This window comes from Anomalospiza imberbis, chromosome 17 (assembly GCF_031753505.1).
Source record: "Anomalospiza imberbis isolate Cuckoo-Finch-1a 21T00152 chromosome 17, ASM3175350v1, whole genome shotgun sequence".
In the NCBI taxonomy this organism is placed as follows: Eukaryota; Metazoa; Chordata; class Aves; order Passeriformes; family Viduidae; genus Anomalospiza; species Anomalospiza imberbis.
Genome location: NC_089697.1, coordinates 2,210,800 through 2,234,346, shown reverse-complemented (window position 1 = coordinate 2,234,346; position 23,547 = coordinate 2,210,800). Strand labels below are relative to the sequence as shown.

At 54.0% G+C, this 23,547-nt stretch overlaps 1 protein-coding gene across 1 annotated transcript; it reads left to right on the top strand.

The window, feature by feature from the left end:
* The first annotated feature begins 3 nt into the window (after positions 1-3).
* On the top strand, positions 4-21,072 carry ZNF341 (zinc finger protein 341). Its single transcript, XM_068207453.1, has 15 exons — positions 4-343; positions 5,071-5,181; positions 6,288-6,475; positions 7,539-7,691; positions 8,606-8,839; positions 10,088-10,283; positions 10,801-10,885; positions 11,885-12,075; positions 12,986-13,179; positions 14,167-14,375; positions 15,930-16,026; positions 16,955-17,087; positions 17,883-17,994; positions 18,747-18,817; positions 20,003-21,072. Exons 1-15 carry the CDS (start codon positions 313-315, stop codon positions 20,512-20,514), a joined length of 2,517 nt encoding a protein of 838 aa, XP_068063554.1. The 5' UTR covers positions 4-312; the 3' UTR covers positions 20,515-21,072.
* Positions 21,073-23,547: the final 2,475 nt, after the last annotated feature.

Below are 23,547 nucleotides of genomic sequence, written 5' to 3'. Positions count from 1 at the left end.
GGCGCCGAGCGAGGCGTCCCGCCCACTCGCTCCGTGAGGGCGGCGGGCGCCGCGGAGAGCCCGGCCCGGCACAGCCCGGTCATGGGCCGGGGGTCGGGGCCGCCGCGGCCGCGCCGGAAACCCGAACAGGGCAGGGGCGGCCAGCGGGCGGTCCCTGCCCGGCTTGCGCGGGCTGTCGCAGTGCCGCTCCGCCGCGCCCCGAGTTGAACACGACCCCCCCGCCCCCGGGGCTTCCCCCACCTCTCCCGCGCTGTGGGCCCGTAGCGGGCGGCGGGCGCCCCCTGGCGGCGCCGCTGCCGCCGCCGCTCCAAGATGGCGCAGGCGATCTTCGAGGCGCTGGAAGGTAACGGGGCCAGACCGGGGCCGCGCCGGGACCTCCCGGGCCGCGGCGACAGCCGGGGTGCGCGACCCTCGCTCCTCCGAGCTCCCCCTGTCCAGCGCCGCCGCCGCGCGGGTCGAGGGCTCGCCGCGGGGCCGTCCCGGGAGGCCCGGCCCGGCGCGGCGTGTGGCGCTCCCGGTAGCCCCGGGCTGTCTCCCGCGCTGCTCCTCCGGTGCTCGCACCGCAGGCGCAGCTGCCGTCCCCGCCGCAGCCCGCGGCTCGCCACGCCGTCCGCGGCTCCCTGCGGCGCCACTGTCACCGCCGGTCCCCCGGCCCTGTGCCACCTCCTGCCTGTGCGCCGCGGCATCCCCGCACCGCCCGGCGCAGTGCCCTGTGCACCGGGCAGCCCTCGGTAACCACGGGCCCTGCGCTCGGTGCACTGCATCCCTACCCTGCGCCAGTGCCTGACGGCCCAAGGCATCCTATGCCTTCCCTGCCCGGTGCCTGCTGTTCTGGGGCACCTCATCCCTTCCCTGCCCCTGTTGCCTGCTGCTCTGGACACTCCATCCCTATCCTGCCCCTGCTGCTCTGGACACTCCATCCCCATCCTGCCCCTGCTGCTCTGGACACTCCATCCCCATCCTGCCCCTGCTGCTCTGGACACTGCATCCCCATCCTGCCCCTGCTGCTCTGGACACTGCATCCCCATCCTGCCCCTGCTGCTCTGGACACTCCATCCCCATCCTGCCCCTGCTGCTCTGGACACTCCATCCCCATCCTGCCCCTGCTGCTCCTGGACACTGCATCCCCATCCTGCCCCTGCTGCTCTGGACACTCCATCCCCATCCTGCCCCTGCTGCTCTGGACACTGCATCCCCATCCTGCTCCTGCTGCTCTGGACACTGCATCCCCATCCTGCCCCTGCTGCTCTGGACACTCCATCCCCATCCTGCCCCTGCTGCTCTGGACACTCCATCCCCATCCTGCCCCTGCTGCTCTGGACACTGCATCCCCATCCTGCCCCTGCTGCTCTGGACACTGCATCCCCATCCTGCTCCTGCTGCTCCTGGACACTCCATCCCCATCCTGCCCCTGCTGCTCCTGGACACTGCATCCCCATCCTGCCCTTCTGCTCCTGGACACTGCATCCCCATCCTGCCCCTGCTGCTCCTGGACACTGCATCCCCATCCTGCCCCTGCTGCTCTGGACACTCCATCCCCATCCTGCCCCTGCTGCTCCTGGACACTGCATCCCCATCCTGCCCCTGCTGCTCTGGACACTGCATCCCCATCCTGCCCCTGCTGCTCTGGACACTGCATCCCCATCCTGCCCTTCTGCTCCTGGACACTGCATCCCCATCCTGCCCCTGCTGCTCTGGACACTGCATCCCCATCCTGCCCCTGCTGCTCTGGACACTGCATCCCCATCCTGCCCCTGCTGCTCCAGGCCCTCTCATCCCCTCCCTGCTCCTGTGCCCTGCCCATCGGGGCATTCCCATCACCTCTGTCTCTGTGCCCAGGAAGCACCACCAATGGCCAGGGCACTCTCAGCACTCCTGCACCTCCCGTGTCCCTGCATGGTGGGGTTCCCCCTTCTCTCCATGTCCAGGGCTCACACTGCCTGTCCCACGGCTGTGCCATGCTCTGTGCCAGCCCCAGGGATGGTGCCTGGGTGGGTGCTGGCCCCTGCATGTGTATTCTGAAGGGTGACTGTGCTCTTTGGCACAGCCCGGGCAGTGCTTGTTGTGTGGGTGAACAGGTTGTGCTCAAACACGTCTCACTTTAGTGTTGGGGCACTGTTACAGCCAGGTGCCATCCGAGGATGATGTGCCAATCTGTGGCAGTCTGACATTGGGCTAGGGGTCAGCTTCTTTGGAGAGAAATTACTTCATGGGCATTGATTTCCTAAATTGGATTACAGATGTGTTTTCGTTTACATGACACCACTGCCTGGAAGGTGTGACATTGGGATTGCTACCTGTGCTTTTGAGTATCACCTGTGACCACAGCAGCAGAGAGAGGAGCAGAGAATAAATACTTTTCTCTATTTTGTCAGGTGTCTTGGTGTATTTGCCAACACCCTGTGTAGAATCAGGTGCCTGTTTCCTCTCTGCAATCAGCTCCTCATTGTGTTAGTTTCCCCCTGCAGCATTCAGGACAGCAAAGCTTTTTAGCAAATTGAAAAGGTGTGTGGGGGGGTGGGGGGTTAAGCCCGCAGCAATTGGCAGCTTTTAGTGCCTGAGCTTGTTTGTTTTGTCTTGTTGATTGGATTACAAGTCGATGGTGACTTGGCATTCTTAGAGCAGCCTGGTCTCAGGGTGCTGCAGGGCACAGGTGCATCTTCACCTGTCACTAAAGCACCTGGTGCTCCTGTCAGAAAAAAAGGCTTTATCACGAGGGCAAATTAGCACCTGGGTGACGTGGGCAGTCTTGCTTCATCTCCAGCTGAGAGAAATTTGAAAGGGAAGGAAAAAAGCACAGATCAGTAGTCCTGTGCTTTTATCTTGGCTTCCCCAAATCACTTTGGTTTTGTCAGGCTCTGGGCACCTCAGCTGCTGCCGCTGCTGCCAGGAGAGAGGGAGCTGGGTTTTTTAAGTTCCGTGGCTGAAGAGCATCCTGCAGGCTGGTGCTGGCTGTAGGCAGGGCAGGATTGATCCAGAGCTTTCTCCTGGAGTCTGTGGATGGCTGTGACTGGCATCCATGTAACCAAGTACCTGCCAGCTTGCCTTCATGGTTTGCTAGCCATGTCCTCAGGGGTTTCCCTCTGGGAAGTGTGGTAGTGTGCAGTTACTCAGTGAAGTGCAGGGGCTCTGAATTGCAAATACATATTTCTGTTGTCCTGGGCCATTTTTCTCCATCAAGGGGCTGAGTGCAACACTGACAATGTTGCTGCATCATTGTGTTCATATCTTGGCCTCTCCTGAAGCTTCTTCCTCCTCGTGGGATCAAGGCAATTGTTTGGCTTTTTTCCTTGGAAGATCTGACTGTGTGCCAGAAGGAAACCCATTTGTCCAGTGCCAGGCATATCACGAGTGTCACAGTTTGTGCAGTTGCAATAATCCCCATACCAGACTTCACCTGAATTTTTGATCCTTCTTTTCCTCCTAGCTTGTTTTTGCTGGAGAAGCGCTGCTCCATGGCACTCTGTGCTTTGGCTGCGCCATCAGAAGCCTGCAGTGCTCCCCTTGCAGTTGACCAGAGGTTCTTTGTGCAGGGGGAGGTGTATTTTAGAGCAGGGCTTTGGCTGGAGTGAGGAGATCCTCCCAGCACTGTTCCAGCTGTGTTCTGCCCGTGGGGCTGAGCTGCAGGGCTGGCTCCAGCTCTCCCTGCAAGCCAAGGCTTGCTGAACTGGACCTGCAGCTTTGCTGTGCCTCTGTGATCTGTGTGAAAGGCTTCCTGTAGGCATGGTGGGAATTTGATGGGAGTGTGTGATGTAGTGGGATCTGCTGCCTTCCAGCAGCTGCTTGTGCCCTTGGAGGAGGATGCTCTGCTCTCTCCCAAGGACACAAGCAGGGGTTGCAGCATCTCCTCAGTGAAAGGATGAAAAAGGTAAAAAGGTGTTCACAGAGTCTTAATATGACATAATTCACACTGGGAATGTATGAGAAATGAGTATTTAGGGTATCTTTAAAAGGCTGTAGATTATATGGGTATTCCCCATCAAGAAGGTAACATTCTAGTTGTTCAGGAGAATTTTTGAGAGGAACTTGGGGTGATCTACTGTGGTGCTTCACTATCTTTCCTGATGCTGTCTGCTGAGCAACCTCCCCTCACCTCAGCACAGTCCTCACCTCACTGCTTAGGAGTGATCAGACCGATTGATTTTCCTTTCCTGTGGCACATAATTCTGAGTTCAGAGCTTTGCAGTTTTGTTTTGCAAGGATCTGGAAGTGAAAAACCACCTTAGAACCCCCCAGCTTTCTTTTCTCCCTTAATCCACAAGATATAATATACAACCTTGCTGTGCCATTTGCTTCCTTTGTGAGTTCTGTGTCATAAAAAGTGATAGGAAGGAGTGGTAAAAATCACCCCTTTTTGCTCTTTTTCTTCCAAAATCAGATTGTCCTTTGTGTCTTTACATTCAGTTTCTAAATAAAGTGTGTCATGCTTAATCCATAGTCCTGTGCTGCTGGCCAGGTTGTCTCCCTAGATGAGCAGTCCCAATCTTCTGTATTTATCTGGAATATTTTAAAACATTTTAGCTGTATTGTAAAATGTTTGTGCCAAAGCAAGTAAGCTGATTCTAAAACAAATCTGACTGGGTGTTTGTGCCCTGTGTCTGATCAGATCTGGGAATGCTGGCCTTGGAACAGGGAGGCATTTGTGACACTGCTGCTGGGAGGGCTGCTGCACACAAGGATTTTGTCTGCCTCGAGCTCAGTGTCTGTGCTGCATCCCTGGGCAGTTCCACCCAGGCTTCTGCCCCATACTCCCTGTGACATTCTCAGCTCTTTTCATACCCAGTGTTATAAGCATCCTTCCTCTCTGCAGCAAGTGCCTGAAACCAAACCCTCTTTTGGCTTTCCTTGCCCTCCTTCTCTTCTCTTTTTGCACCAAAGGAGTTCTGAAGACAGGTGGGAGTGTTGCTGTTGTGTGGTAGTTGGTGCTGTGGAGTAGAGGGTGAGAAGGTGAGAGTGGCTCAGGGAGGAGAGAGCAGCAGCTGGAGAGTGTTTCAGGAATGAGCTCCCAGTGCCCAAACACCCCTGTCTGGCTGGGTTCAGTTCACCATCCATGCTTGTGTCTCCTTTCAGGGATGGATAACCAGACAGTGCTGGCTGTGCAGTCCTTACTGGATGGGCAAGGAGGTGTCACGGATCCGTCTGCTCCCAATGTCAACTCCTCCGCCGCCATCCAGCCCATGGGTGAGTCCTGGTGGCACTGGGACAGAGGACAGGGCAGGAGGGCTGCACATCTCCCCTGCAGCATGCACAGCTGGCAGAACAGCTGGGTGTGTGGGGTACTGCTGTGAGTGTTGTGAGCCCTCAGCAGGACCAGACAGAGCAGGAGGAAGGGACAAGTGCCCAAGCGAGCAGTGATGTTTTTGGAGACAGTCATGACAACAGACTTGACCATGAGCTTCCAATAAATACACAGAGGGAGAGAGAAGCCACTGTCCCCACATCTAGTGCCTATTACTGTTCACGTTTTTTATTTAATATCAATTCCTTCTCCTCTAGAGATGCTCAAGTGCTCCAGTCCTGGAACATCTTTGTGTGAATGAATATGGGAACTGGTCATTTATGTGCGTGTGGACCCTCACGGTGCTGGAGTAGAATTTGCCGGGTGGATGAGGAGTTATCCCCCAAGGAGTTACAGTCTGTGTCCCCAAAAATGGTCAACTTCAGGCTGTGACTCAGACAGGGGAACAGCCTTGTGAGTCTGCCTGGATGGAGTGCAAATGGTGTGTGGTTTGCTAACGCTGCAGATTTCAGCTGAGACACGTAACTGGGCTGTCTTCTTTCTGCTTCTAACGTCAGGCATAGGTGCCAAAAACCAGCAGTGTTGTGGTGGGGTGTTAGGACACAAGCTGACAGTGACTCTGTGTCCTTGTCCAAGGTACTTCTTGTGCTTTGTGCAACCTAAGTAATAAAATCTGCCTCAGCCAGCATCATGCTGATGCTTTGGAAGGAGCTGCTTTGACTAAAAGCAGAGGGTGCTACAGGAGCAAGATTGGTTGTTCCTGTATTTGAGATGAGAAGACAGACAATGGGATTAGCGTGTCCCAGGGAGACAGTGGGGTTTGTGTATGGGAACAGGGCTAAGATGGGCTCTGTCACATCACTTGCTTTTAGAAGGAGCTTGGGCTTGGGGAGGAGGGACAGCTTGGCCCTTGCAGCTGCTCTCTCCTGACAAGGATGTCCTGGAGGTGCTGAGATCCAAAGGTGCCTGTTACCCTACACTGTGGTTGCTGGGTAGAGCACTGTAGAATTCAGGACAAGGCCTGAAGCTCTGCTCTTCTTCATTGCAGATGACGAAGACGTGTTCCTGTGTGGGAAGTGTAAGAAGCAGTTCAACTCCCTGCCTGCCTTCATGACCCACAAGAGAGAGCAGTGCCAGGGCAGTGCCCCGTCCCTCTCCTCAGTATCTCTGGCCACCAACAGCGTGTACACCCCGTCCATCACCTCGGTGCAGCAGGCTCCCAGTGCTGGCCGGCAGGTACCGTGCTGCTGGCACAGGCTCTGCTGCTGCGATGTGGGGCTGGGGGGCATCGGGGTGATGCTTTTAGATCCGGTGGTGTCTCATGACTGAGCTCTTTTCTAGGAAGCTCAGCTGTTGTCCCTTTGTTGGCTTTTCACCTCGTGGTTGAAGTGGGGCCCTCTGCAGTGAGGTATCCTCCAGCAGGAGTGTCTGACAGCCTTTTTTCAGGACAGGACAGAAGGGGTTTCATGTTCTGTCTGTGCTGCAGCCAGACTTTGGCTCTACTGAACAGCCCCAGTGTCAGAGCCTGGCCACAAGCCTGGGTGCACTCTCACAGTGCTCAGGGGGCTGTGGCTCTTGGTGTCCCCTGGGCAGAAGTGGAGCAGCTTCATCCCTGCATCCCTTTTCTCTCACTCTTGCAAATAAGCCCACATAATGTGATGTGATGACTGTTGGGGGAATATCCCCTCTGGAGTAATCTCATTCCCTAGAGAATCCTCCAGTGGGAGTCCCTGGTGCATGACATGTAATGTGCCTGCAGTTGTGGCTTCCAAAGTACTTTCAAACCAACTGCTTTTTGCAAGTTAATGTAGTCCCAGTGGATGGTGCTTCTTCCCAGGGCTGCAAACATGGGTTATTTACTGCCAAAACATTCAACAGCCTCCCTCCCCTGCTATAACCTGAGTCCAGTCTGAAGAGATGAGCCTGACATTCACTGTCTGAGCCAGAGCAGCCTCTGTGAGTTTTCCACCTTCCCTTGCCGGGGCAAGCACCCCGGAGAGGCCTGAACTTGTCCGTGACCAGTTTGTCCTGCAGATCTTGTTTAATAACCCCTGATTTGACTTGCAGCCAATGGCCACTTTCTGACCCACTGTGATATTTTTTTCCTCCTTTCTGAAGAATGTTTGTAGAGCTAAGAACCCCCATGAACTCAGCAGGAAGCTGCAGATAATACTGTGGCTCACTGCTGACCAGAGGCTGTGAAAGCAGAGACCCTGAGGCTCAGGAAAAAGCAGAGTCATTGTTTTTTGGGTATTGTTTTGTCCTGTTGCTGGTTAACAGTGTATCTCTTATCTTTCAGCAAATCTCTACGTACATCACAGTTCCCCCATCACCTTTGATCCAGACCCTGGTGCAGGGGAACATCTTGGTCAGTGATGAGGTGCTGATGTCAGCCATGTCTGCTTTCACCTCCTTGGACCAGCCCATGCCAGCGGTGCAGCCCCCGGTGCAGGTAAGGGGCACATGTGGATCCAGGGAGTCATGGGTAAAGCTCACCCAATTCCAGCCCCTTGGCCATGGGAGTAACACCTTCCTCTAGACCAGATTGCTCCAAGCCCTGTCCAGCCTGGCCTTGAACACTTCCAGGGATACTGCCCACACTGCTGAGGATGTCTCCCAGGACATGCTTGGCTTTCAGGGCTGCCAATGCCCACAGCTGGGTCATGTTGGGCTTCTCATGCACCAGCACTCCCAAGTCCTTCCCCTCAGGGCTGCCCTCAATCCATCCACTGCCCTGTCTGTGCTTGGGATCATCCTAACCCAGCTGCAGCACTTTGCATTTGGTCTTGTTGGACTCCTAAGGTTCCCACAGACACACCTCTCAAGCCTGGCCAGATCCTCTGGATGCTCATTCCTTCCCTCCAGTGTTTTGACTGCACCACACATCTTGGTGTTGCTCACAAACCTTTTTGTTGCTGGATGCTCAGATATTTGTAAAGTGGTCTCTCCAGCTTTTTTTTTTGAGCTCCCATATCATGATTGGCTTCCAGGGCCCTTGTCAGCTTACTCCATGGATTCCTCTCCTCCTGGGAGCATCTTTGGGTTCTCCCTGGGCTGGCTGGGCTGTACATGCTCTCCATGCTCTGAAAATATTCCTTGTAACCAGAGGGATTAAAACTTTAAAAACAAAGCAATAAAAGCAGTGGGGCTTGAGGGCTTGGGTTTTGGAGGAGGCAGTGTGTACCCACAGGTCATGCCAGGCCTCCAGCACAGTGTGCTCCAACCTGCCAGTTGGAGGTGGTGTGTTGTGCCAAGGCATCCCTGCTGTTCCTGCAGGCGAATTGGGATGGGGAACGTGTGTGAGGGAGCAGCCCCTCCAGCTCCTGGCTGCTGCATTTCCAACGTGTCGTGTCTCTCTGGTTGCAGAGCAGCATGAGTATGCACGCTGGGGCTGGCTACCTGTCCCAGCCCCCTCCCCCGCCGCCGCCCCCGCCGCCGCCCCCGCCGCAGCCTCCGCCTCCCCCGCCGAGCCTGGCGGCTCCCGGGCAGCCCGGCAGCGGCAGCGGGGTGGTGGAGGTGTACAGTGCCCCTGCTCCCATGGCAGCATCCAGCACCGTGGAGATCCAGGCCCTGGGCATGCAGCCCTACCCGCCCATGGAGGTAAGGCCAGGGCTGCTCCTAAGGATGTGTTCTCAGAGAATCACAGAATGGGTTGGGTTGGAAGGGACTTCAAAACTCATCCCCTGCCTTTGGGATGGACACCTCCCACTGGACCAGATTGCTCCAAGCCCCATCCAATCTGGCCTCGAGGAAGGTGGAATTACAGTGTGGGAAGATGGGCTAGGTTATTTGACAACAATTAATTTCTCTGGGAGAAGGCAGCAAACAGAAGGAGATCAGTAAGATGATGAGGATTCTGAGAACAGGAGAAACAGCTAAGAGAGACAGAGGACTGACACAGGCTTAGGAGACCTGAACATTTGTTTCTGGCTGAGGGATACCTCCCAGCATATGCTGGGAGTGAGAGGGAGTAGAGGTGAGTGGCTCACCTTCTGTAGAAGCACAGAGCATCACACTGCACACTTCAGGCTTATGTGGAGAGAAGAATCCAGTCTAAATCTCAATGAGCTTGTCAGGGTGGCTTTTGCTAAAGAATAGCACAGGCAAGGTGTGGATTTACTGGTGGATCAGCTGTTTGCAGTCTCTATATTTGCACTGCCCTTCATAACAGGAGCTGCTGGGTGTGGCTGAGGTTTGGCATCCTTACCTGTGTAACTGGAATCTGATCTGGAAGTGCCAGTGGACAGGATTGGATGGGGATGTTGGATAAATAGTGCTCTGTGTTAATTTATCAGAGTGGGCAGCAAAAATGCCTTTAAACTATCACCCCAGACTGATCACTCTATCTCTTAGGGGTTCTTTCCTAATCTTGATGCTGACATAAACAGCTGTGCTTTGGCATCTGGAGTTTCCTTCTGCCTTCCTTCCCTTCTGCAGTCCTGCCAGGACAGGCAGCAAGACTTGGAGATCCCTGCTTCAGGACTGGTGTGAACCCACAGGATCAGCAGTGATCCTTTTGGTAACCTGCCCCAGTGGGATAAGAAACTTTTCCAGGCATGAGACATAGATGGGGGACAAGACAGCTCCCTCAGAGTGTTTCTTTGCTGCCTTGTTCCTGCTGTAATAATTTCTGCATGCTTTTTGATGTTCAGCAGGAGAGTTTCACACTGTGCAGAGTGTCAGTTTTGGTTAGAGAGACATTGTTGGACTGGTGAACCAGAAATTTGATCCAGTTTGGCAGAAGAAAAGTCAACCCAACTGCAGCCTGGTGTGGGTGGAGATGGAAGTGAGGGCATGGTATGATTCTGTGTAGCAAACCTGTTCCACTGATGATCTGCCCTCTCACAGGTACCGAGCCAGTGTGTGGAAAGCCCCGTGTACCCCTCTCCCCCTGTGTACAGCCCTGGGAAGCAGGGATTCAAGGCCAAGAGCACCAGTGCTCCCAGCCCCCTGAGCAGTGCAGGAGGAGGCTCTGTGGTTGGCTTTGACTCCCCTGCTGCTGCCAAAACTCGCCGCTGCAAGAACGAGAGTGGGCTGCAGGAAGGTGAGTCCCTTCCAGCACCTGCCCTGAGGGTCACTGGGCTTGTCCTGAGTGGGCTGCTGAGCCATGGGCTCCCTGAGGGGTGGCATTGGCTGTGCAGCTCTGGAGGGGGAACACGATGGCCCTGCATGAAACTGGTGGATGACCTGGGGGGTTCACAGCAGAGACAGAGCTGAGGCTCTTCCTCTCACTCATGCTATGTTTTTTCCCAATGCCCAAAGCACCTTTAAGGTTGGTGCTTTTTAGCTGGAAAGGTCCTTGGAAGTCAGTGATTGTTGCGTGGGGGGAATGCCCTGCTCCACCAGACTACACTGCTCAGGATTTGTAGAGTTGTCTCAGGCTGTGTTAATAAATCTTTGTGCCCATAACCACTCCCCAGTCTGGCCAGGCAGATCTTATCTTTCTATAAACTCTTTATTCTTGGTCCTGAACAGTCATGTCTTGGGGTGAGGGCCCTGTGATGCTGTGGGGACAGGGCTGTGCCACGTGATCTCATTCTTGTGTGTGCTCTTCCTTTCAGGCAAACCCAAGTCCCCCAAGCTGAAATGCACATACTGTGACAAGGCCTTTACCAAGAACTTTGACCTGCAGCAGCACATCAGGAGGTAACAGTGCCCTACCCTGCACACAGCAGAGTGACTGGGCTGGAGCAGGGCACAGCTCTGCTGAGGGAGTCTGTGCAGTCCAGTTTGTTATGTCCCAGAATCTGTGCTGCAATGGGAGGGATTCATTCTTCTCACCCCAGGATACCTTTTCCCCAGTGACTGGAGTGAAGGCTGTATCATGGATGGAATCTTCATGCTGATTATGTGCTGGGACTGGAGGCTCACTTTCCTTGCTGATGAGACCTTGACAGCCAAACCTCTTGTCACCTGATCACTGGAGTAGCAGCATTCCCACTGCTTGCCTCTGCCCTTCCCCTTCCTCTCCCTCCTAGCTTCCTGTTTGCTGCTGTTAGCAAAGTGTAAGCCAAGCTCAGTGCCTATACAGGGAGCTCTAATCAGAGAGCTTTTCCCTGGCAGGAGGAAGCTGAAATCTGCAGAGTTTCCCTCCAGTGGAGTTAGCTGGACTCAGAACAGATGGGAAGGAACAATGGTGGTTTTTGCACCTCTTCCCAGCCTGGACTCTTCACTTTCTCTTGAAGCAGAAGGGCATAGTAGAAAGACCTTTTTGCTATGGACAAAGGAGAGCACATTCAGGCAGATCAGAGGGCTGCAAGCTAGAAAAGATTTGTGCAGGAGAGAGATGGGTGACAGGGAAGGAAAGGCTTGTACCCTTGAAAGAGTGATGAGGTCCCCAGGGTCCGTGCAGGTACCCTGACAGTGAATGCCCTGATGTTGCTGCAGAGCTGTTTTCCTCTCCTGCTTCTTCCTTTGATCCCCTGTCATTCCCAAACCACAAATGTTTTGTCTGTGCACCAGCCTTGTTTCCCCAAGCCTCTCACAATCCACCTCCTCTGGTGAATCAGGTCTCAAAGCCCTTGTTTGGTGTGTCCAGGTATGATCTGCCAAACTGAGTGCCCAGCACTGTCCTTGTGCCCCCACAGGCCCTGCCTGGGGCTGCCTCCTGTCTCCACCAGCTGCTGACCTGGTGCCTTCATTCAGTCACACAGGTGAGAAGCCCTTCCAGTGCATCGTGTGTGGCCGAGCCTTTGCCCAGAAGTCCAACGTGAAGAAGCACATGCAGACCCATAAAGTGTGGCCTCCAGGGCTGGGCTGCACCATCTCCCGCAACTCCATCACTGTGCAGGTCATGGCCCTGAACCCCAGCCAGCCTGAGGACGAGGAGAACGCAGGTGTGGTGCCTGGGGATGGTGTGTGTGTGGGGCAGAGCAGTGGTGTGAGGAGGCTGCAGGTCTCTGCACCTCCACACAGGGAGCGAGGGGAGCTGTATGTGCTGTCTGCATTCCTTGGCAGTGTTTAGCATCTCTCACTAAGAGTGGCATTTGCTCAGCTCCAGCTGGAAGCTGCATAATTTCATACCCCTGTGGTGGGTTCAGGTGCTGCTGGAGACAGTGGCTCCAAGCTCTGTCCCAGTATGTGCATAAACAGGGCCAGGTGTCTTCCCCTTCTCACTCCCTGGCAGTACAGCTTTGGCAGTGCACAAGCCACACCTGACAGCTCTGGCCTAGGGGATGGACAGCTGCTGGTTTAGGATAGCCCAGTGCTCTGGCTTTGCACTGTGCCGGTCGTGCCCAGGCTGGATCTGCCCGCAGTGGCCACCTGTAAATACTTGAGGCAGAGAAGAGCTCCTTGTTGGTGTCTGGATACCCTTTCTGCTGGTGGCCTCAGACCTGGTAGGGGAGAGAATGCAGTGGCAATGTCATGTCTGAGACAGCTGGAGCTGCTCTTTGTATGCATCATGGACTGTGAACCACTGGCTGGATCTTACCTCCTGTCTCCTGCCAGTGGTGGGAGTAAATCTGGCTCTGGTTCACTGGTGGAGGCCTGATCTCTGACTGCTCCACAGAGCACAGTTTTATCCCTGGAAAAAGAGAATGGGCTAGGGAGGGGAAGATGGAGTAGTCAGAGCCCCTAGTAATCTGTCAACAAATTTTAAACAACCTTGTTAATGAGATTCATCTGTCTTTGAAAGGGAAGAAGAGCCTGGCCTGGTGTGTCCTGGCAGCATGGTGCTTGCAGAGCAGCTTTCAGAGCTGTCTTGTGTGACAGCTGGGGTCAGGCTGTGACTTTCCCTCTCTCTAGGTTTGCCACAGCCCTCCAGGAACGCGGTGCCCCCACCCCAGGAGCTGAGCCCCTTGGAGGAGAGCGAGGCGGCCAAGCTGGAGGCCAAGCAGGTTGTCCTGATCGACAGCTCTTACCAGTGCCAGTTCTGCCCCAGCAAGTTCAACACCTACTTCCAGCTCAAATCACACATGACACAGCACAAGAATGAGCAGGTAGGGACAGAGGGTGCCTGTGTGGGTGGCAATATTGGGATTGGCTCTGTATAATGCACCTGGTTATCGGGGTCTGACCCGAGCCTTTTGGTCTGTAGAGCTGCCAGTTCTTCATGTGCAGCTCAGCTCTCAGGGTTGTAGCTGTGTGGTCTGGGTGGCTTTGAAAACTCCTTTGAAAACTGAGTGAGAAATTCAGCCAAGCAGGTTTGGGTGGCTAAAGAGGAAGCAAAGAAGTGAATTGTGTCCAGTTCTGGGCCGTTCAGTTCCAGAAAGGCATGGAGGTGCTGAAGCCTGTCCACAGAAGGGCGTGGAGCTGGGGAAGGTGTCTAGAGAGTAAGGCAGGGGAGGAGGGGCTGAGGGAGCTGGGAAAGGGGCTCAGCCTGGAGAAAAGGAGGCTCAGGGGAAACCTTCTCATTCTCCACAACTCCCTGACGGGAGGGTACAGCCAGGAGGGAGTCAGGCTTTGTTCCCACAAGGGACAGGAAAAGAGGAAATGGCCTCAAGGTATGCCAGGGAAGGTTCAGGTTGGACATCAGGAGGAATTGCTTTACGGAGAGGACTGTCAGGCATTGGACTGGGCTGTCCAGGGAAGCGGTGCAGTCATCCTCCCTGGAAGTGTTCAGTAACTGACTGCACTTGGCACTTGGTGTGGTGGTTTAGTTAACAAGGTGGTGTTCCGTCAAAGATTGGACTCGCTGACCTTGGAGGTCTTTTCCAACATGTATGATTCTGTGAAGTCCAAAATTTTCAGTGTAAGTGGCAGCTCTTGGGTCCTGGGACAATCACTTCTGGGGTGTTGTGGTCCTACCCACTCGAGTGGTTTCAGGCCCTCACATCAACACCCCTTTGTCCCACCTTGCTTTCTCAGGGGTGTGCCCTGACAGTTTGTGCTTCCTTCCAGAAAGGAAGGCAGTTCTGCCTGTTGACAGAGGGCTTTCCCTGCTTGTTTCCATGGTGAGCCTCTCCAGTTGCTCTCCCTTCCCCCAGGTGTACAAATGTGTGGTGAAGACCTGCGCCCAGACCTTCCAGAAGCTGGAGTCCTTCCTTGAGCACATCAAGAGCCACCAGGAGGAGCTGAGTTACCGCTGCCACCTCTGCAGCAAGGACTTCCCCTCGCTGTACGAGCTGGGCGTGCACCAGTACTCGCACAGCCTGCTGCCCCAGCACAGCCCCAAGAAGGACATGGCCGTGTACAAGTACAGTACAATCGCTGCTCACAAGGCTTGTAGGAGTGAGTGGGTGCAGAGCATGCTTGGTGGGACCTTAGAGGGGACAGGGGGCCCTGTGTCCAGTGGCTGTGGTGCTTTTGGACACCCAGGTGGCCCATGGGGGGTTCCCTCCACCCGCCAGACTGCAAAGGCCAAGCACTTGGAATGCAGGGAGCCTCTTTGAATGACAGTGAAAAGATGGGATTGGTTATGTGGGAAGATCCCATCACTGCAATTCCTCTTATCACCAGTCAAGAGTGAGATGGTGTCCTGGGGTGACTTCATGATGCTGAACTGGATCCCCATTCATCTGTTTAGCCCAGAAATAAGTTTTGCACCTTTAAGACTGGTTCTGAGAGCCAAGGAGGGGGGACAGAAGTAGTGCACAGTTTGTTTTCAGAAGCTGCACTCACTCCTCCACAATCCTTCTCCTGGACTGTGTTGTCTGTGGAACGGACAGTGAGAGAAAGAGCTCTCCTTTGCTTTTAGTTAGTTTTTGCTAGCTGAGGCAGTGAAGTTCCCTGGGAACCAGGACCCTAAACCAGGACAAATATGCACAGCTGAACCTGCCCTGGGCTGAGTCAGAGAGCCAGGGAAGCCCTTCCCAGCCTGTTTTCTATGATTCTCCACCTGCAGCAGAGGGATTGTGTGTTGCAGAAGCTGTGCCCAGAAAAAAGTTCCCTATCCCTTTGCTGCAAAAAGGTCTGTTCCTTGGATAGCTTTTCTGTTAGTGTGGAGGGAAGGTGTGAGGATTTCCACAAAGAGCTCCACATAGCTTTTGGAATGCCCATAGAAATGTTCAGGGAGAGTAGGTAGCCCAGGAGATACTGGAGTCACTTAGGAACTTAATGGAATAAATATCTTACTAATTCTTGCCTAGACCATGGTTTCTAGTTATCCTTGCACTACAGAGCTTTGTTCTACAGCTTGGTAGTGGGGATCCCTGAGATCAGAGCCCTGCTTGAGCTTGAGGAGGTTTTAGTGTGACCTGGGGAGAAGGGATTTCACAGCAGGAGCAGGGTGTGAGTGCCTCTGTCCTCTCTGCTGATGGTGCCTGTCCCCAGTGCCTGCTGTCAGTCAGCTTTGGCAGAGCCCTCTGGCAGAAACACTGCCTGGATGTGACCCCTGCCATGCTGTGTCCCCACTCTCAGCTCCTTCTCTGGGGGCTGATGTCTTCAAGCAATGAAGATGGAAGGAGGTGTTTGAAGTAAAGTGAAATCCTTACCTAAGTCTTGTCTCTACAAGGAAGCAATGTGGAATATGTGCTCAAGTCTGGGTGCTCCCATGGTAGCCTGTGGCAAGTGCACTAGTATTTAAAGGCTTCTCCACCCAGTTTTCCAGCATCTCCCTCTCTGAAGGATGCTAAGTGTGAGTGTGAACTGGCATGTGGGTTGCTGAGGTTTTAGAGCACCTGAGTGGTTATTTTCTGTATCAATCCTTTCAAAGATCACCCTGGAAGGTGGCTGGGCTGGGCAGGTGTGCCTGTGGTGTGGGGTTTGCTGCAGTAGCCTTGCTCACAGGCTCTGTCCTTTCCACATCCAGGTGTGTGAAGTGTGTCAATAAATACTCCACCCCAGAAGCCCTGGAGCACCATCTGCAGACAGCAACTCACAATTTCCCCTGCCCTCACTGCCAGAAGGTGAGTGCTGACCACAGCCTGAGCCAGGCCTGGATGCCTGGCAAGGGCTCTGAGGGGGGCAGGAACCCTCAGCCCCATGAGTAGGAGCCTTGGATAACAGATTATGAGGAAGCAGAAAGTGAAGTTAACTGTGGGGAAGGTAGGAATTGCTGGGGATCCTTGCTCAGCCCATCCTGCTGTTGGCTTTGGTGGGAGACTGGGCATCCTTTGGAGCTGCTGGTCCTCAGCACTGTGGTGTTACACAATTGGCAGCAAAGTTTCAGCTTATGTGTTTCTTAAAAAAGTTTTGGTGCTTTTTCTGTTTTGAATTTTTGTTGGCTTGTTTTAAAAACCCTGTCTGTACTTTCTTTATAAAGTCCTGAAAGTTTTCATAGTGCATCCTTCCTGGGAAAGCAGTGACTGAGCTTCTTGTTGCCCAGAGAAGCTGTGGCTGCCCCATCCCTGGCAGTGTCCAAGGCCAGGTTGAACAGGACTTGGAGCAGCCTGGGATAGTGGCAGGTGTCCCTGCTCACAGCAGGGATGTTGGGACTGGTTGATCTTTAAGGTCCCTTCCAACCCAAACCATTCCATGGTTCTTATGTTTTCTATCCCGGCTACACCCCCTGTGCCAGCTCCGTGATGTCCTGGGTGTGATGCCAGCTCTGAGCTGTGTGTTTGTGGTACAGGTGTTCCCTCTGAGCTGTGTGTTTGTGTGCTGCAGGTGTTCCCTCTGAGCTGTGTGTTTGTGTGCTGCAGGTGTTCCCTCTGAGCTGTGTGTTTGTGTGCTGCAGGTGTTCCCTCTGAGCTGTTTATGTGCTGCAGGTGTTCCCTCTGAGCTGTGTGTTTGTGTATTGCAGGTGTGTGTTTGTGTGCTGCAGGTGTCCCCTCAGCTGTGTGTTTGTGTGCTGCAGGTGTCCCCTCAGCTGTCTGTTGTGTTTGTGTGCTGCAGGTGTTCCCCTGCGAGCGGTACCTGCGCCGCCACATCCCCACGCACGGCGGAGGCAGCAAGTTCAAGTGCCAGATCTGCAAGAAGTTCTTCCGGCGGGAGCACTACCTCAAGCTGCACGCCCACATCCACTCGGGTAGGGCTCCCCTGCTCCCAGTGCTCCCCACCTCTGTGCCACAGCCCCAGCTACCCCGTGCCCTGGGAGCAGGAGTGACAGAGTTATTGCAGTAACGTGGTTTCACATGGATGGGTTTGGTTCAGCCTCGTGCCCAGCACTGCACTCGTTAGAAATGGGGGACACAGGTGGCTTCCCCACTTGCTGTGGTGGCAGAGCTAAGGAGTCTGGCCCTGGAGAGCAGGTGCAGTGTGCAGCATGGGTTGTGCCCATCCATTTATTATTTTATTGAGAAGTGGCTGAGGGAGTGGGGGTTGTTTGGCCTGGAGAAAAGGACGTTCAGGGGAGACCTTATCCCTGTCTACAACTCCCTGACAGGAGGCTGTAGCCAGGTAGGGGTCGGTCTCTTCTCCCAGGCAACCACCAACAGGACAAGAGGGTAAACACAGCATAAAGCTGTGCCAACTTGACCAGGGGAAGTTTAGGCTGGACATCAGGAAGAATTTCACAGAAAGGGTGATTGGGCACTGGAATGGGCTGCTCAGGGAAGTGGTGGAGTCACCATCCCTGGAGGTGTTTGAGAAAAGCCTGGATGTGGCACTCAGTGCCATGGTCTAGTGGACGAGGTGGTGTTAGATTATAGGTTGGACTCAATGGTTTCAAAGGTCTTTTCCAACCAAATTCTGTGTGATTTATCCAGAGGGCAGGGTAGTTTATAGTGTGGCAAGTGTGGCACAGCTGGCCTGGTGGCCTGCCCATGGCCAGAGCTGCTGTGTGGCTGGAGTGTCCCTGAGCCTTGGTGTCTCTCCTCCCCAGGTGAGAAGCCCTTCAAGTGCTCGGTGTGTGACGCAGCGTTCAATCGCAAGGACAAGCTCAAGCGCCACATGCTCATCCACGAGCCCTTCAAGAAATACAAATGTCCCTTCTCGTATGTAGTGTGTCTGCACGTGACAGCATACCCGAACGGGGTTGGGATGGGGGGAATGTGTCCTGCAGGTGTCCTAGGGGACACTGTGGCACCTACCAGGCTGCCTGGGGAGGTTGGAATGCTGTGTGCTGTTGAACTGGGAACCCAAGAGTCCCAATTCTTTGTTACTGACTTCCTGTAGGGCCACATTTCATTGCTTCATCAGCCCTGTAAAATAACTCCTGCTTTCATGGAGGGCTTGGGGGAGCACTAGAGAGAGAAGGAGCATTATTTGACCACAGAAGGTCCCTGGATGATGGGCTCTCACTCACTGCCATGTCTCCAAAAGCATGTGACAACACAGGACCTAACGTACAAGCCAGAGGAACCGAGTTTTGGAAGGTCCCAAATCCATGACATAGCCATGGACTTTCTGAGATAGCCCAGGCTGACTGGCTTATCCCTGCTCCAGCCAACCTCATACTTCCTTCCTTGCTTCTGTCTCCATCTGGGATCTTGAGCCTGCTGCACTTAAGAGCATCCATAGTGAGACACAGACCCTGTGTAGTTTAGGAAAAGCCACATGTGCCTGTTTAGTCCTTGCCCCTTCCCAGAAAGGCTGAAATAGTGGAACTCCTGCTGAGGCTGCACCAAGAGAAACATCTAGGTGCTGCTAAGGAGAAGGGTCATGGATGTCCTTATGATCTGGGATCTGTCTATGCATTGCTCCTCAGCTGGTTCCCACATCTCACCAGCATTTGTTGTTGTTGCAGAAGCCACACAGGCTGCAATAAAGAGTTCAACAGGCCTGACAAGCTGAAGGCTCACATTCTGTCCCATTCAGGTGAGTGGTTGGGAATGCAGTCACTGGGATTCCCTGTGGTACTGTAAGAGCATGTGACAGAAGGACTAAGCCTGAGAAATAAGAATAATTTACTAGCTTTAGATTTTTACTCTCTGTTTTGCTGCAGGCCTGTTTAAGTGAGTGTCTATTCAGGATTATGTCTAAGCTTTGGGCTGGTTTCTAAGACAATATACTCTGTAGGCAGGGCTTGCAGATGAGACTCAGGAGCTGAGCTGGATTATTTGGTCTGTTTGGTATCAAGTGAATATCTAGAGGGCTCTGTCCACTCCCCCTCAGTCCCATCTCACATGCAAAAGAAGATCTCATGGGATTTGATTCCCTTCTTGTGTTCTAAAAATGATGCTCCCAATACTAATAAAGACAAATAATTTATTCCCATGATTTATTCCCATGTCCCAGGGGGAACAATCAAACTTTTATCTCTTGGGGTAAAACTGAACATCTTTCCTTGTGCCCAAAGCCCTGCAGAGTGGGGTCAGATGGGATGGGCTGACAGTGCAGTCATGGGTTCTTTCAGACTGTACATTCCCATATTTTGGAGGGGGGAAAAAAGTGAATTTTTTTTTTTTTACTAAATACACTTGAAAAAAAAAAAAACTTCAGGATTGTTTTGCATTTTCATCACAATTAACCTGACATGTTTTTCTGGTGATATTTTAATGTTCTTACTTGAGGCAAGAATATTTATTTACAGTCTGCAGCTTCCTCCTGAGGGAGAGTGAAGGGACAGGCACTGCTCTCTGTGACAGGGACAGGACCCAGGGAACGGCTGGAGCTGTGCCAGGGGAGGCTCAGGCTGGAGAGCAGGGAAAGGCTCTTCCCCAGAGGGTGCTGGCACTGCCCAGGCTCCCCAGGGGATGGGCACGACCCCGAGGCTGCCAGAGCTCCAGGAGCGTTGGGACAGCGCTGCCAGGGGTGCCCAGGGTGGGGCTGTTGGGGTGTCTGTGCAGGGATGGGTGATCCTGTGGGTCCCTCCCAGGGGACATTTCGTGACTTTGCAAAGTCATAAGTGGTTATGGTAAAACACAGACATTGAAGCTGTAGCCACCCACCCTTTACTGTGTGTGGCACAATGTCTCCTCCCTGTGATCAGGAAGCACAGGCAAAGCTATCCCGCTCTCCCTGGGGGCTGGCTGGGTCTAACTCAACTCCCTCTGTGCGCAGGGATGAAGATCCACAAGTGCCAGTACTGTAACAAGTCCTTCAGCCGCCGCGCCCACATGGTGGAGCACCAGCGCTCGCACACCGGCAACTACAAATACCGCTGCCCCACGTGCAGCAAGGGCTTCACTCGCCACAAGTACATGAGGGACCACAAGTGCCGCCTGGGCTCGCCCAAGGACAAGGAGCTGCAGCTCAGGAAGGCCCAGAAGAAGCGGGTGGCGCGGGGGCGCAAGGCCGGGCTGGCACTGCCCGGCGTGCTGGGGCTGCCGGAGCTCAAGGACGGCGCTGCCGGGGAGAGCTCCCCTGAGGGGGGCCCCAACAAAGAGCCCTTCCAGGAGTCGGACGCCGTCCTGTCCATCGTGGTTGGTGGGTCAGGAGCTGCAGACCCAGAGCTGGTCCCTGGGCAGCCCAACAGCATGGCCTCCAACCTGGCCCTGGCAGAGCTGCAGACGGCCTCGGACGGGCCCTGCACCATGCTGGCTGTCCCTGTGTACATCCAGACCTCCGAGTGACAATGCCCTGAGCCACTGTGTGGCTGGGGGCTGCTGCTGGCGCTGTCCGACTTGGTGCTCAAATTTATCCCTGTGGAAAAGACCAAAGCTCTTCTGGGGAGGTAGATGGATATGGGAGGGAATGGCTTCCATCTCCACTGGTTCTTCCCATCCTTGGGCAGAGGACTGCTTGGAGGCCACTGATGCCTACAAGGCACTGAAGAGGGTGGCTCCATTATTTCTTGTCCCTCTGTACCACGGGTCAGCTTAGGGCAAGAAAGACAAAGATCCCTGAATCAGGGAAGAAGAAGGACCATGCAAACTTGCAACAAACAGAGCTGCTGAAATCACAGCCTGTCCCATCTGTGGTTTTTCTGGCCTAAAAACTGTATTGCCCAGTATTTGGGTGGCCCTTCTGAGAGCAAACATCCTTCCTAGTGGAAGCAAGTTCATCGTGAGATCCTTTGGGAACACTGTTCAGAAATACCCTGATAGACTTCTGCTGGTATCTTCTCTCTGTCTGTCTCAGTAGAAAGATCACCGTGTCTGTACTACACATTATAAACACCCTGGACCTCACGTGTGGAGTCAGTGTGTGGGAACCTGTGTGTGTGTGGAGGGGGGCTCTTCTGTTTGGGTGCTGTTCTCTCCACGGTGTTTGTTCATTGTTTTTTCCAAGATGTAGGGATTTCTGAGTGCCTTTGACATCAGTGAGTCAATCCCTGGGAACAGTTAAATGGGACCCCTCTGTTCAGCAAGGGCACTAAGGGCTGGGTGAGGTGACCTGGCCAGGATCCCACAGGAAACCTGTGATGCATCCAGGAACCATTGTTCCAGTGTCAGCTCTGGGCCAGGTGCTGCAGAGAAGCTCTGGCAGCTGCTTCCCAGCCTCTACGTTCCCTCAGCTCAGTTCTAGTCAGTAGTTTCAGTGGGATGTTTGTGTGGTTGAGCAGCAAGGAAGTCTGGTGTGACTGGGACATTTGTTGTCCTCTTGGCTTCCTTGATTTCCTAAGCAGGAGTCCCAAAGTCAGCATGGGAGCACTAAACCCAGAAACTGAAAATTCCTATTGTGCAGGGCCAGGTCTGGAGCCCAGGCAGGTCAGGGAGCAGCCAGGGCTGCTGCTGCCTGCTCCAGTGCCCTGCCAGGCTTCTTCTCCCTGTACTGCCCTCAGCCTCTGCTTCTCCACTGCCACAGGATGCAGTGGCTTTAGGGGAAGGAGCTGCACCCAGTCCTGCACATCCCTGCTGCCTCCTGGGATGTGTGTCCCCATGCTCTTCTCTCCCATGCTTTCTCCCTGCTCCAAGGGTAGGGCAAGCCAAGCTGAGCTTTCCCAGGTGAGTTTGTGTGATGAGCTGCTGAGGTGTCTGTGGGTGCAAAGTGCTGCATTTCCAGCCTGTTTATCCAGAGGTGGTGCAGGGTTCAGTCAGTCCTGGGTATGGAAATCCTGGCTCTGTCTGGGACTCTGTGGCTATTCTGGCCACTGCAGCGGTCAGCCCAGCTTTACTGGTCTGACTGGTCTGATCCAACCCATTTTCTGACCTCAAGGTGTTCTTCTTGTCTCCTTCCTTAATTATTAAAATCTTGAAACTAGCAGCTTGCAGAGGGCTGTACACTGTGCTCCCTGACTGCTCTGTGTAATGATGGCTTACACTGTCACTCCTGGGACACGGTCACACAGTTCCAGTCTGCGTGGGTCTGCCACCAGTTCACTTTGCTCACTCACTTCCTAACTTTCTGCTCATTTCACTTTTTTTGATGATGTGTGTGCACCTCCAGCTGTAGGTGGGTGGGAGGAAATGGAGCTCAGGGCTTCCAGGGGAGGCTGGGAGAAGGGGTTGTTGAGGATTTCCATGATGTTGAGGAGAAGTCTTGCCCCTGCCTCATAGAAGGAGGTGGAGAGGGTGGAGCCAGGCTCCAGAGGTGCACAGGGATGGGAAGAGAGATGACAGGGACATGTTGAAATGTGGCAACTTCCAGTACTTAAAGGGGCTTACGAGAAGGCTGGAGAGGGACTTTTACAAGGGCCTGGAGCGACAGGACAAGGGGGAATGACCTCAAGCTGATGGAAGATTTAAATATGATATTAGGAAGAAATTCTTCCCTGTGAGGGTGCTGAGGCCCTGGCACAGGGTGCCCAGAGCAGCTGTGGCTCCCCCTGGGTCCCTGGAAGTGTCCAAGGCCAGGTTGGACAGGGCTTGGAGCAAACTGGGCTAATGGAAGGTGTCCCTACCCATGGCAGGGGATGAAATGAGATGGTTTATGGGGTCTCTTCCAACCCAAACCACTCTGATTCCATGACCTGACTCAGTATAAGGAAGGAGGCTGCAGAAAGATTCTGAGACCTCATTACCAATTTGCCCAGAGCATCCTGCCCTGGGTGGATGTGCTTGGCATGAGCTGACTGGGCTGGGGACATCCAGGTGGTCCTTCCTCCTTAGGTGTGCCTGTTCTTCTGTGAAAGCTCCTGTCTGCTTTGAAGGGCAGTTTATTTATCCACAGTGTTTGTTTTACTCTGCTCTCCCAGGAGGGAAACAGGATCAGGAAATAGTTGCTAAATACACTTTTCCTATGTCCCTCCCCTCTGTCCCACGCTGTAGGTGTCATTCTGTGGTCTGTGCACTCAGGTCTGTTTTGGGGTGGTGATGTGTGGGTGCAGCTCCTTCAGCTCAGAAGCCCTGTCTGGAGACCTGGCCTGCCCTTCCCAAATCCTGCTTTCCCCCAGCTCAGTGGGATGCTGGAACACTGCTGGCTACACTGGGAACGGGAGCAGAGCCACCCAGCTGCCTTGTGTGGGACTGTTGAGGGATACAAGGCTGGGGACTTCCCCTGACACAACTGCGGGACACGAGGGCTCAGAGATGCCACCCTGGATCCTTGATGGGTGTTTGCATATGGGGTGGTGTTGAACCAGAACAACTTTTATCCTGAGCAAAACGATTGTCCTCTTGGAGTAAACCTTGGAGTGATTGTCCTCCCTGTCCAGCTGCCTCAGCTCCTGCAAACTCAGATGTCTACAAGCGCTTCCATTTGCTGCAGGGAAGATTTCTGCCCGA

Bases quoted from the DNA above. Each gene is read 5' to 3' on its own strand.
- ZNF341 (XM_068207453.1), top strand. From the start codon at position 313: ATGGCGCAGGCGATCTTCGAGGCGCTGGAAG. The intron at 12,076-12,985 runs GTGTGGTGCCTG...CCCTCTCTCTAG, and splicing joins TGAGGACGAGGAGAACGCAG to GTTTGCCACAGCCCTCCAGG. The intron at 14,376-15,929 runs GTACAGTACAAT...TTCCACATCCAG, and splicing joins AAGGACATGGCCGTGTACAA to GTGTGTGAAGTGTGTCAATA.